Raw genomic sequence first — 14627 nt, forward strand, 5'->3', positions numbered from 1 at the left:
CAAAAAGTTTATCATCCACAATTTTTCTTAGCTGTTTCTCAAGTATATGTGCATAAATCTTACTAGGAACACTCAGTATCCGTCAATGTTTTTTTCACTGAATCGCCAAGGTTTAGTTCTTGTTTTCAAACTCTAATTTTTTCTTGAATAATGTTTGTGTATTTGATTGCATAGTTCACCTCTGAAAGCTGTTTTAATTTTAATTCTTTTTAAAACTTTCTTATATTTCCTTCAAAATGTAATACAATTTAGCATTGTTTGCTGTTCATAAGAGGAAACATGTTTATAATTGTAAGCAGGATGACAACCTTAGAGCCAATAAATATAAAAAAAAATACTCAGAATTCACTTATTTGAAAACTTTTTGATGTATTTGGCACTTATTTTTTTCAATCTGAGAATTTAAAAAAAGCATAGAATAATGTCATTAAAATTAAAAACATGATTAAAATTACTAGTTCCACATATTTCAAAATATATTTATTTTGATTATGCGTGTGAAATTCGTTGTTATATCACTTAACAAATAAAATGCAAAAGCAAAACATTGAAATATTGAAAAACTATTTCTGATAACAGAAATTTCAAGTAAAACGGTAAAACAGTTTACTGTGTTTGTAACATGGTTGCAAACCACTGTAAGGATTTGCAGATAAAGTTAAAGTTAAAAAATATTATTTAAATTTAAGTTAAAATAATTTGAAGTTAAAGTTAAAGTTAAAAATTGAAAGATAAAGTTGTTCATGTATTTAGTCTACTTTGGCCAGTAGCAAGGGTTAACCAAAATAAATAAAATCATCATCAAAATAGATGATATTAAATTAAGTTTCTTCTTTATGTTCTATGTTAAATCCCCAAAGTCTTCAGTACTTTATACTCAGTAGTTAAATAATGCTGTATCAATTTGGAATGAAAATGAAAAACAGGAATGGGTAGGCATTGAAGGGAGGAGGAGGTAATTATGAAAGAGTTTATTTTTAGATTCATGTGATTTCATAGCTTCATTTACTTATTAGACCAGTCTGTTATAACCAAAATAACCTCTTTTTTTTAAGAGTAATTAATAGTCGGATAATAAGTTGTACTTGTAGTATTTGATCCACCCTAACAAAGATCCACCTCTGCCTGCTCCAGTTCACGGTCACTGTTAACCATGAAATCCTTTTTATACAAATCAACATCCTAAAAGTGGAAAGGGGAAAATTTTTGTAATCTGTAAGTGTGCATACAGAAGTTATTAATTTTTGCTCCTGAATAATTGCTAATCCCCTCTCTTTTTAAATAGTTATTATCTTATTCCAGGTGATGGTCCCCAACTTCGAGACTATGTTATCAGGTTAGGAGTAGTACCACCACTTTTGTCTTTCATCAAACCTGAAATACCGTTATCATTTCTGCGTAATGTGACATGGGTAATTGTCAATTTGTGTCGTAACAAAGACCCCCCTCCGCCTGTTGATACTATAAAGGAATTACTGCCTGCCCTCTGTATGCTAATTCATCATACTGATATTAATGTATGTATTCATTACTTTTTGGTTCTTTTGTTTTTGTAGTCATATATATACATAAAAAATAATTTTGCTTATACAAATATATACAAAATAAATGTTGTATTTGATTATGTAATGTATCACATGAACCTTTATTAATTTTATTTCATATGAATCCCACTATTTTAATTCATTAAGTAATCTATTTTCATTCATTGTATTTCCTGCACCATGTTTAGATGGGGTATGAAATTTCATTCTAAACAAAGAGGTTCTCTTTTGAAGTTATTACATTGAAAATAATGGTTTTAAGTATTCTCTCCAATTTTTATTTACTGAAAAATAAATTACATCTTGTACATGGATAACACTCTGAAATTCAGTAATATTTATTCATTTAAAATTGATGAAACTACTACTTGACTTCATTGACTTCATTTTATCTCTGTGTTAAATTCAAAAATTGATCAGTAGTTTTAAGTTGGAGAAGCATCAAATAGTGAAATGCATTAAAGACAAAACTGACCTCCTGACATTTTTCTTTTCCTTCAACTGCTGCCTAGATGACCAAGACATATCACCCTGTCATACCAGAAACATTGCACCACAGGCCTTGACTTTTTTCACCAGAAAGATGTCAGAAAAACTGAACAACCTAGATGACAAAGAACCTTCTGGTCTGATGGTATTCGTGTCCCTTCCAACTGTACTTGGGGACATGCTCTAGAACTAACATCTGTTAATTACTGCTGGCATCTGTCATACAGCGTGAAAGTAATCCCATGCCAAAAAAGGAGATAAAACTATTGATCTAATTACTTGTTGCAATTAACTTGTTCTCTCTCTCTCTTTAAATTAATGAAGGTTATCAGCAGCCAAACTATTGAAACCATCAAACTATTGGCCTGTTGTTCTCAATTCACAGCAACCAACTTCTTAATCACCTTGAGAACCATCAGTACTGATTTGCTTCCCAAGATCCACAGCAGATCTCTTTAGTCAGAATCATCCACCTCTGGGCAGATGCCATTGAAAGGTTTGGAGAAACTTGTGCTATTGCATTTGACATATCCAGGCTACTTGATAGGATCCAATATAAAGAGTTACTGAGCAAATCGAAGTCTTATGGTCTGCCTTCCACTTTTTGTAATTAGATAAACAATTTTCTCTGGTTGTTCACTGCACATGATGGGTTGATGTTTTTACTCCGGTTTCTCTTCCAGTACATATGGTATTGGTACTCATTTATACACCTCTTTCTCTCTCTCCTTCCCCCATTTACTCCAGACATCTAGAATCAGTTTTCATGTCTTCTTTATCATTTCTTATTTCTTTTACAGTATTCTTTCTTCCATTTCTAAGCTTTTTTTTTTTTTTTTTTTTCAATAGCCTGCTGAATATCTTGCCTCTTTTATTATGTATTTTCTATGTTCTTACTGTAATCTTCCCATGACAGGATATAATTTACAAATATACTAATAAAAATGTGTGTTTACTGATGTGATAAATTTTACGTTATTACATTACTATTATTTTCTCAATGATCTGACCACAATTGGAGCAATAGCTGTATCTCATATGTTGATTTGTCTAATTCCAAATATATTTCTTCTACTTTCTGTTTGGTTCTTGACATATGTTAATATCATTTGATATGTCACAGTCTTCGCTGATTTGTTTATTAGTGTCTACTGGCAATGATCGGATAATATATTCTAAAGCTAATTTAAAGAGTATTGGATCTAGACAATCTCGTTGTTTTAATCCTTGAGTTATTGAACAGATATTCAAAAATCTGTTGAATATTTATATCAAATCCCCAAAATTTTTCTAATACTAGTAATTGCATCAACTATATGTATTCTCATCATTTGTAGATTTACTTTTCCCAAAACCTACTTGGTAGACACTAGTTATTTTCTCTGTAAGTGGGTTTAATATGTACTTCAAAATAGAAGTAAATAAATACTTTATGTACAACATTCTTTGTATGTTGTAACATACAAAGAAATACCTCTATAATCCCAATCTCATAACAGAGAAATACCTCTATAATCCCAACAAACTGTTGTTTCCTTTTATATATATTGTACAGATCAGACTTTTTCTGCTTTTTTTTTTTTTTTTTTTGCATTTGTTCTTTGTTCCATATAGTTAAAATAAATATCTTGTTTTCTAGGTTCTTCCTTTCCACTTTCAGCTCTACAGAATGTTATATATTCATAGGGATTTGTTGTCTTCAATGAACATATTTATTTCCTAAGTTGCAGGATGATTTAAATAGGCTGACAGTATGGACAAAAAATAACAATGCCAATTTAATGTGGAAAAGTAAACTTATGCATTTTGGGATACAAAGATTACAAGGTAAATTGGATTTTGGAAAAAAAAACAGAGACGGTGGTATTTGGTGAGAAGAACATGAAACAAAAGATACAAGTGGATGGAATTGATATAGAAAATGTAGAACAGTTCACATATTTGGGAAGTAAAATAACATGATTTGGACTGTAAAAAAGAAATAAAGATCAGAATTGCTAAGGGAAGAACAAATCTGAAGGCCATGGATAACATCTGGAAAAGTAAAGTGATCAGCCTGCAAACAAAACTATGAGTGCTGGAAACATGCATCTTTAGTGGTGTACTGTATGGATCTGAAACATGGATGATAAATAAGAAATCAGTAAAAAGAATTTTGGCATTTGAAAGAACTTGTTACTCGTATCTCTATTGGAAGATACAACCAAAGAAGAATCTAATGCAGAAGATCATAAAATGGAAGCTGCAATTATTTGGACACATCTACAGAATGAGTGAGGACTGGAAGATAAAGACATTCATGTTTGGTATTATGGACTGTGTAAACAGAAGAGGTAGACCATACAAAGAATGAATAGATGACATAAAGGACTAGTGTGGAATATGTGTACAGAAACTGCAGCACTGTACACTGGACAAAGAAAGGTGGAAGAAGATGGTGAAGGAGGCATCAGACACCAATGGGCAATGAGCCCATGGTTAGTGATGATGATGATTAGATTGAGAGTTGAAGTTTAGAGGGCATATTGCTAAAGTAGTCGGGGTAGCTCACAGAATCAATTGTTTATTGAAGAACACACTAACAAGTAGAGATAAGGAAGTTATCATTCCTCTTTATAAAGCCTTGATACAGCCATATTTGAATTACTATGCTCAGGTCTGGTCACTTAGGTTTCTTGGGGATAATGAAGTTGTCATGGTGGTGATTTATGATTTTAATGGTACAAGGACAAGAAAGTTCATGCTGTCCCATATCAGAGGTTATAGTAGTATGCAAGGTAAGACAGTCGTAAATGGAAATTGGATAAGAATGTGGTTAGCAAGTGTGTGAGGACTAATTTTCACGTGGAGAGTGGTGAATGAATGGAATGGGTTGCTCGAGTCGTTTGCTTTGTCTGTTAATGGTTTCAAGAAGAGGTATAATAGATATTGTGTTGATAGTTTGGGTCTCCCACAATGAGTCTTAAGACTCCATGGAGGTGCTCATGCAATAATAGTAGTATGATGGCGTACACCCTGAAGGGTACAGATCAGGAGTTTGATAATAGTAATGATTTTATTTTATTTATTTGTTTTGCTTCTTTGATGTGCAATCTTCATACTCCATGAAGATTGCTAATGCTGCAATAATAAATAACAAAACGATATTTGTTTTTATCTTGCTATAAGTACGTTCCTATGAATTTTCTTATTCCTCTTCTTGCTTTGGCTCTGCTGTCCAAATTGATCTTGTCTTCCTAGATTTATACCTTCATCTCTGCCTGTCTAAAAAAATTTCCTTTTCTGTTTTCTGGCCTTGTCATCTAAGTGACTAGTGTATCTACTCTCTAGCCAGTAAGCCTTAAGTTCAAATTGGATGTTTTTATTTATTTACTTAAACTTTCTTGGCAGTTTTATCTAACAAAATCAGACCACCAAATTAGGTTCTCCTGCAAATAGCTACTGCCATTCCTACTCTCTTCTAACCATGTAAGAACAAGAGCAACCACTGGCCAACACTCACATGCTGCCCAACTCCAAACAAACTTACGCTTTTTCTTTTTTTCATTATTTTTTTTAAATTTTTTTATTCCACCTCTTTTCTTCAGAACAGTATCTTGCATATTGTTTTTCCCACTGAGTATGACTGACTTCCAGATCTTTATGGAATCTATCAATTGATTACTTCTTTCTCCTTAATCACTTTGCCCATATATAGCACACTGTGTTACAAGCCTTTGACCTATCATGTGCAGGGTCATTATAGGGTGAAAAATTGGGAGGGGTATGCATATTATTATATAATTTAGAGTATCTTGAAATTTTTTTTTTTTATTTTATCCCAAATCTGAGGCCCAAATCAGTCTCCATTCATCCATCCATCTGTGGCACACAACCATCAGATGCTTGGCTGTGTGCCACACCAGTCCTTACCATGTGGTCCTGTTGTATGCGTTTCTGGAGTCTTCAGCTCTCTGAAGATCAATCACTCCAGACACACCATCCATCCATCTCAACCTCACTCAATATATAGAAAATGGTTATGAGCAAAAACTAGTCACAGGAGCAGTCTTTGTAGACTAACTGGAGCATATGATACCATAAACCATCTCACACTCAGAAATAAAATATACAGAATTACTAGAGACTATCGCCTTGTCCTCCTGATCCAATCACTCATGGAAAACAGATGCTTTTACTTGACCTTGGGGGTAGGAAGAGCCACTGGCACCTCCAAAAAAATGGCCTCCCCCAAGGAAGTGTGTTATCACCATTACTTTTCAACAGCTACATCAATGATCTCCCCATCTTTCCAGGAACTAGAAATTTTATCTATGCTGATGACCTTGCCATAGCTACTCGATCAAAAAATTTCAAGTCCATTGAAACTATTCTATCACTTGCCTTAAATAGTCTAACCACATACTATACCAGCAATCAACTAAAACCAAACCCCTTGAAAACTCAGACTGGCCTTTTCCACCTTAACAATAAGGAAGCCAATAGGAAGCTACAGATTTCTTGGGAAAGTTCTAATAGAGAACATTCCTGGAACTCAGTCTACCTCAGTGTGACTCTCTATTGCACCCTCTCATATAAAATCCACATAGAAAAAACAAAGCCAAAAGTGAGTGCAAGAAACAATATACTAAGAAAGCTTACCTCCTCCAAATGGGGTGCAGACCCTAGCACACTGAGATCTTCTGCCTTGGCCCTTTGCATATTCTTCTGCTGAATATGCCTGCCCAGTATGGTCTTGATCCAGCATTGAATGAAAGCTGCAGCTTAATTACAGGATGACTGAAGCCAACACCACTAAAAGACCTCTATACTTTGGTGGTATTGCACCCCCTTCAATTCGAAGATCTGCATACTCAGCTGATGAAAGAAGCAGACAAATGAATGATGAATGCCACCCACTATTCGGCCAGACTGCAGTGCCCCAAAGACTAAGATCCCGATATAGCTTCCTGGCAACTGTTGAACCACCTAAAAACCTCCCAGAGACAAGACTTCAACAATGGCTTGCACTATACCCTGAAAATAATACTGGTATTCCAACAACTGAACATCTTCCACGTGGTTCCCAATTGGACTGGAATACTTTGAAAAGCCTCAACAGACTTCGAACGACAGGATGCTGCAAACAAAATCTCATCAAATGGGGCTACCTGACTGGCCCAGACAATTGTGTGGGACAATCCAGCCCATGGAACACCTTCTTTCTTGTCCCTGCACAGAAAGAGCAGTTGATTGTGCAAGATACTGGAGGAACATCTGACTATATTTATTGTATATAAGTTATGTATAGTTTCCTTTTTTTCATATTTAATTATTATTCCCTGTATAATTCACCTACCAAATCTAAGCTGATCTCATTGTAACGTATCCTCATTTGTTGTAAATCATGTTGTACCACTTGTGTTTGGATACGAAATAAAAAAAATTTTAAAAATATCCATCCATCTCATTAATAGTCTACTCCTTCCTGTTTTTCCAGGAACTTTACCTTCTATTACTGTTCCTTTCATCCTTCAATGTGTCTGAAGTTGAAATACTGTCAATATCCTTAAAGAGCCTTAAGAACTAGAGTTCTACTGATCCTTTCTAGCATCCATCCATTTGTCCATCTTTCAGCATATGATATCCTCAACAGACTTCTGTAACATCACATCTCAAAAGCATCTATCCTTTTCCTTATCAAGCTTCTTTAGTTGAAAGTCTGAAATCCATTAACTGCTGTTGGAAAAACAGCTACATCCATAATCCTCAACTTTGTTTCTGTAGAGATTTAGACAACTCTCTGACTTTTGTTTTAGCCATTCCTAATCTTCTTCTGACATTTTCTGAACAGCAATTCTTCACATTAATAATGGATTACAAGTACTCGAACTTGCTGACTTCCTCAATTCTTTCTTCATTAAGGTACACTTGTTTCTCAGGAGCTTCCCTGCCTGTATTTCTTTTGAAAACCATAATCTTTGTCTTGCTAGGATTGAGCTGAAGTTCTCTGTTCTTACTGATCTTGTTAACTTTGTCATGAATTTGTTCTAGTTGTTCTTCCTTGTCATTGCAGAGGAGTACTGTATCATCAACATACCTCAGATTACTGATCAATCTACCACCTATCCTAATTCCTGTCTTGACCTCATCCAGTGCTGCATGTATGATGTCCTTGGCATAGATACTAAACAAGTGAGGAGAAAATAGACATCCTTGCCTAACTCCCTTTCTGACCTGAAGCCAATCAGTTAATCCAACACCTGTTCTTACCATGGCTTCTTGCTCCCTGTGCAAGTTAGCTATCAGCCTGATAGTGTGTTGAGGAAAACCCATTATTTTCATTACTTAGCACGGTTTCACATGCTGAACACAGTCAAAAGCTTTTGAGTAGTCTATGAAACATTACCATAAGGAGTCTAAATTCTTTATACTTTCTATGATCTAAGGAAAAGGATCTGATCCCTGGTACCCTTACCTTTCCTAAAACCTACTTGTTCCTCAGGCATCTCTGCTTAACTTTGGCCTCAATCCAATGAGAATGATGTATAATAAAATCTTGCTTGCATGAGATATTAAACTAATAGTTCAATAGTACTTGCAATCCTTCATTTCTCCCTTCTTATGTAGTGGTATGAAAACCTGACTTCTTCTTGTCTTCCATATCTTTGTAATCAATCTATGAAACACTTATCCCTCCATCTCCTGTAGCCTTAACTCTGCCGGGATTCTATTTGCACCCTGGGCATTATTGCCTCTAACAGCTCTTTCAACCTCACGCCTACATGGAGGAGGTTCCGAATCAAAATTTTCATGGTGAACTCTATCCCTTCATATTTATTAGTATAAAACTTTTCCTTGTCCTGCCTGATGGCTCTTCTGACTTTTGTATATATCTTTTATATTTTTCAGTTGCTGTGTCTCTTTTTTCTAGCCACCTTCTTTTGATTAGATCCTATGTCGAATCTGATATCCATGGTTCTCTTGGTTTTCTTATTGGACCAAGATACTTCTTGGCTGCATCCTGCCTCAATACGGTATGTATTGAGGCAGGATGCAGCCATTTATTACATATTTATTACTTTCATACTGTATTATAATCTTGACTCCTTCCCAAAGCATTTCTGGTGAGTTCTCCTCACTAGTCTCCAAAACATCATCCAGCCAAGTTGATGTTTCTTCTGTGAACCCACTAAGAATTACTCTAACATCCAGTCTTGTGGGATGTGCCTGACTTGGAGGGTTTCAGAGTCTTACTAGCTGATGGTCTGTACCACAGTCTGCTCCAGGACAAGATGGCACATCAGAGATGCTTGTCTTCCACTGTTGGAGTGCCAGGATGTAATCACTCTGATGCTTTTACCTATCAGTGTTAGATGTCCAAGTATAGGTCTGTTATGAGTGTTTCCAGAAACAGGTATTGGTAATAACTAATCTGTTAGCATGGGCAAATTCCAGCAGTCTTTCGCCATGGGTGTTACGTTCACTCAGGCCTAATTCTCATACTCTTTCCACTTTTGCATTAAAGTCCCCTAAAATGTGAAGTACATCTCCTTGGTAGGCAGTCCAGAACAATCTAAGTTTTCAGAGAATTCCTCACTCTCTTCATCTGGGTTCATAAACTACCACGATTGACACTTTGGTTGGTTAAGCCTTAAGTCAAATACAGTATTTGCCGGTGTATAAGACACACTTTTTTTTCTTTAAAAATAGGTCTGAAAAACAGGGTGCATTCTTCCATTTCCATTATTATGGAAATGGAAGAAAACAACCAGTTATCTTTTTTAGACGTTCTTCTCATCCAGTCACCTTCAAATACTCTTACAACTACAGTTTACAGGAAACCAACGTTCACAGGTCATTATATTCTTAAAGAATCAGCCCATCATCCTTGTCAAAAAAACAGGAATCATAAAATGTCTAATCAGAAGAACCAAAACTAATTGTTCTACTTCTAATTTTTTACAGAAAGAACTTTCTACTATCCAACAACACATAAAACTCAGTGTCTTTTCCGAAAAGAGTACTCAACATCTTCTCGATTCTTATAATCCACCACAAAACAACGAAGATTCAATACGTCGAGTTCCAAATCCTTACATCTCCTGGATTTCAGAACCTATCGCAAGAATTCTGAAGAAATATGAGTTAACAGCTTTGTATTCACCTATTAACAAATTATCTTCCCATTTTCCTTCTCCTAAAGACAAACGCTCAACTATATCTCTTCCTGGAGTTTATCAAATTCCCTGCAACTGTGATCTCTCCTATTTTGGACAAACTGGACGTTCTCTTGAAAAAAGAATCCAAGAACATCAATCCTCCATTCATCACAACAAATCTGAAAAATCTGGATTGACTCAGTACGGGATTGAAACTAACCACAACATCCTTTGGTCAAAAACTTGCCTCTTACATAGATCCCGTTATAAATTTGAACGTTTATTCAAAGAAAGCGTAGAGGCCTTACTCCATCGTCCTAACCTGAATCGGAATGACTGTATATCTATATCAAAAATCTGGGAAAGTCTAATCAGGATAACTCATTAATTCATATTCATTTTATGTTATTTAATATTATTAATTAATATCTTTATTTCAATCATGTCTCTGCTTATAAATATTCCCTTTAATACTTAGTGATATAACATCACGTGGCTTGTTCTATTTTTAAATGATCTATTGTTAGTATTCCACCTTGTATTTTTTTTTAAACTGATCTTGTAGTGCCACTGAAGATGGTCTGCTATTTCCAGACTGAAATATTTGGTTAATTAAATATCTTTCTTGTGTTTACATGCATATATTATTCAGTCTTCATGTCACAAGTATCCTTAAAACATCAAACTAGGCATTATTTTCTGCTCAAGAAGTTATTTTACACCCACACAGTTACTATCCCTATACAAATCCAAAATACACACATCCTTAGAATACCATTCACACATTTGAGGTGGTGTACTTTAACCTCCCTAAAAAATTCTTGTTTCTGTCCAGAGAAGAGTAGTTTGGCCCATAGATGACCCTTCCCTTACAGACCCACTTCAACCCCTATCTCTCAGGCAGTCTGTTTCAATTCTCTGTCCTTATCCACGGTACTTTCATGATCACTGCTCCAGTGATATGGCAAACATTCTTCCACTTCATTTAAACTGTTACAACAGCAGCATCTGCTGCACAGCATATCTTTTCAGTACAACTGCAAACACATCAAATCTGCTTTTCCTCTTCCTTGTTATCCCATCTATCTCTATCTTCTGGAACAGCCTTCCTCATAACGTGTTTCTTCATTATAACTGCTAGATTTTCAAGGAAAATGTCAACAAATTTCTTCTTTCCCAATCCTTACCTACCTGCATCCCTGACATTCATTTGCTATTCTTATACCTCTCTTGTATGGATTAAATATTAAAAAAAGAACATCAGTAACTCATTATTAGATGCATATATTTTTAACTTAATCTACTTACCATGGTAACACAGTGCTCTGTGTTGCTTTGTTGCCATTGCAATACACATGAAAGGAAGTATCCAAGAGAGAGGATTAAGCAGAGTGCAGCTTTATAATATTTACTGTAGCTTACTGTTCTGTTTGAAGTAATAAAGTGGAGAGTATCCTATAAGATTCATTACAGTGTTGATACCTGTACAACACTCGGGTATCAACAAAAAAGTAGTAATGTTAAAGGGAGATGGTAAATCCCGTTTTATTTTATAGCCGGGTACGAAACTCAGATCGAAATCCATCGAATCCGTAGAGTTTCATGCCGAAAAAACTATCGGCGAGCCCAAGTTTAAGTGATCACTTGGGTAGTACAACACCAGGGCAACTCCAAGCAAAGGTGGAGCAAGCTCCGTCACTAACCTTAATATTCTCTCATAATGTAAAACACAGCTCCTAAGAGATGTATATATACTGTTTTACATTATGAGAAGAGGTCACTACCCAGACCGGTTTCAACCTTTTTTGAGGTCTCATCAGTGAGTAGGTATACCTGGAATATCAAGGTTTTAAGTGAACCGAACTTACATATACCTCTACTATGGAATTGCTGAACTGGTGTACTTCTATATTGTTATACTACTATAATAAGCCAAAATATGTCGCCGGTAAAATAGCCTTTTGGCTTATTATAGTAGTATAACAATATAGAAGTACACCAGTTCAACAATTCTATAGTAGAGGTATATGCAAGTTCAGTTCACTTAAAACCTTGATATTCCAGGTCTACCTACTCACTGATGAGACCTCAGAAAAGATTGAAACTGGTCTGGGTAGTGACCTCTTCTCATAATGTAAGACAGTATATATACATCTCTTAGGAGCTGTGTTTTACATTATGAGAGAATATTAAGGTTAGTGACGGAGCTTGCTCCATTACTTGGAGTTGCCCTGGTGTTGTACTACCCAAGTAATCACTTACATTTGGGCTCGCCGATAGTTTTTTCGGCATGAAACTCTATGGATTCGATGGATTTCGATCCGAGTTTCGTACCCGGCTATAAAATAAAACGGGATTTACCATCTCCCTTTAACTTAACTTATGTCGCTGGTAAAATAGCCCTTTGGCTTATTATAAAAAGTTGTAATATTGGCAGAAGAAACAGTGAAGATAAAAACAAGTGAGAATTTTCCAAATAACTATAAATTATGATTAAGGAATGGCTATAAAACCTCATATTTTTGAATAGCAGGCAGTTTCAAGTTGAGGATGTAAGCCAGATCTAAGCAGCAGAATAGGAAATGTTTTGGAAAATTAGGAGAAAAGAGCAGCACTAATATAATGTTGGTTACCTGATGGATTTCTGTTCAGGACATGGACTTGTCATTATTAATGCCATATTCTATCATAATGATGTGCACAAATTCACATGAGAAGAGAAGATACACACAAAACACTATTTTTTGTTGGTAACTGCATATCCATGCCGTTTCAGAACACAAGAACGTAGAGAAAATTCAAAATGGGAAATGATTGCCAGTTAGATTTGAGCAGGATAAAAATGAACATCATATTAAAAAGAAAAAGATGTACAAACATTTTAAAAAGAATGTTGCATCTTTTCAGATGTGAACTGTAGAATAAAATATACAAATTTTATTTAATAAAAATGAAAACAGAACAAAAATGTATATCCATATCTCTTATTTGCTTACTTTCATACTGATTTTCTTTTATTTCAGATATTAGTGGATACTGTATGGGCTTTGTCTTATCTAACTGATGGTGGTAATGATCAAATACAAGTAAGTAGTTTGTTTTCTTAAAGATTTACTAATTTGGTTTTCATTTTGAAAATAATTTTACTGTAAGTATATAATTTAGCAACAGTTCATTATACCTTTTTAACAGTTTTTGTATTAACTCACGATATCATATAACAAAATATTTGTTATTACGTTTAATACGAGGTAGTATCAAAAAGTTTCGAGACTAGCTCTGTTTATGAGAAATTACTTTATTTATCTACATTTACACACTATCACCTTCAAAATATTCCCCTTGCATATCAGTACAGCACTCCCAGCGTTCTTGCCACTTCTGGAATGTGTCTTGAAAGTCTCTTTTCGAAGCATGTCAAGCACCTTCTGCGATTCGCACTGGATCTCCGCAATGGTGTCAAAATGGTAAACTTTGAGCTGGATCTTCATCTTCGGGAAGAGGGCAAAGTCTGCAGGAGCCAAATCTGGCAAAAAGGCTGGGTGCTGAAGTGAGATCATGTTGTTTCTGACAAGAAACTTGTGTGAGGATAGCTCGGTGACAGGTGCATTGTCGTCGTGGAGAATCCAGTTTTTCGCGCGCCACAGATCTGGTCATTTTCGCCGAATGTCCTCCCTCAGATGCCTTAAAATCTGGCAGTAGAACTTGCTATTGACAGTCTGGCCCCTGAGGACGAATTCTCGATGCACAATGCCGAAAAAGACGATGAGCATGCACTTGGTCAAGCTGCGGACCTGCCTTGCCTTTTTCGGTCATGGAGATGATGGGCTCTTCCACTGTGAAGACTGTTGCTTCGTCTCAGGGTCGTACCCGTACACCCAAGTTTCGTCACCGGTAATGATCCTCAACATGAAGGATTGGTCATCCACGGCACGCTGATGGAGTTCTTGGCAGACTTCGTTCCTTCTGCTCCTGGGTCAGCAGCCTGGGGACGAACTTGGCAGCAACACGGCACATGTTCAAATCACACGTGAGGATTGCCTGGTATGACAGTATTCTGTATGACACACGACAATGGCAGCGATGTTGTGGAGTGTTCTCCGATGATCCTCATGCACAAGTTTCCAAATGGTTTCAACATTTTTGGGGGTTGAGCTCGTTCTAGGTCTTCCTGATCTCTCATCATCTTCCAGTGATGTTCTTCCGCTCTTGAAGCATGCGTGCCACTCAAAACATCTCGAACGACTCATTGCAGCATCGCCATAAACTTGCCGAATCGTGTCAAACGTCTCTGTGGCAGATTTGCCCAGTTTCATGCAGAATTTCACGTTTGCTCTTTGTTCTAACTTGCTCTCCATGATGAAATCGCAGATGTGGTAATGCAGGTAGTCAGAATAGCATCAGTTGCACAGCTCCCAATGTACACAGAACGATCTTTTGCCACACTGACTTA

The 14627-nt window shown here is 35.9% G+C and overlaps 1 protein-coding gene across 2 annotated transcripts in view; it reads left to right on the plus strand.

The window, feature by feature from the left end:
• The window catches only part of Kap-alpha3 (karyopherin alpha3), a 212977-nt gene that overhangs the window by 118337 nt on the left and 80013 nt on the right, over nt 1–14627 (plus strand). For both annotated transcript variants that reach the window (XM_090413974.1, XM_090413973.1), the window contains exons 6-7: nt 1303–1517; nt 13198–13260. In XM_090413974.1, coding sequence (XP_090270100.1) covers nt 1303–1517; nt 13198–13260 — 278 coding nt within the window. The remainder of the gene's footprint in view (nt 1–1302; nt 1518–13197; nt 13261–14627) is intronic.

This window comes from Typopeltis vanoorti, chromosome 24 (genome assembly GCF_054136105.1).
Source record: "Typopeltis vanoorti isolate ZY-2024b chromosome 24, IOZ_Tvanoo_1.0, whole genome shotgun sequence".
NCBI lineage: Eukaryota > Metazoa > Arthropoda > Arachnida > Uropygi > Thelyphonidae > Typopeltis > Typopeltis vanoorti.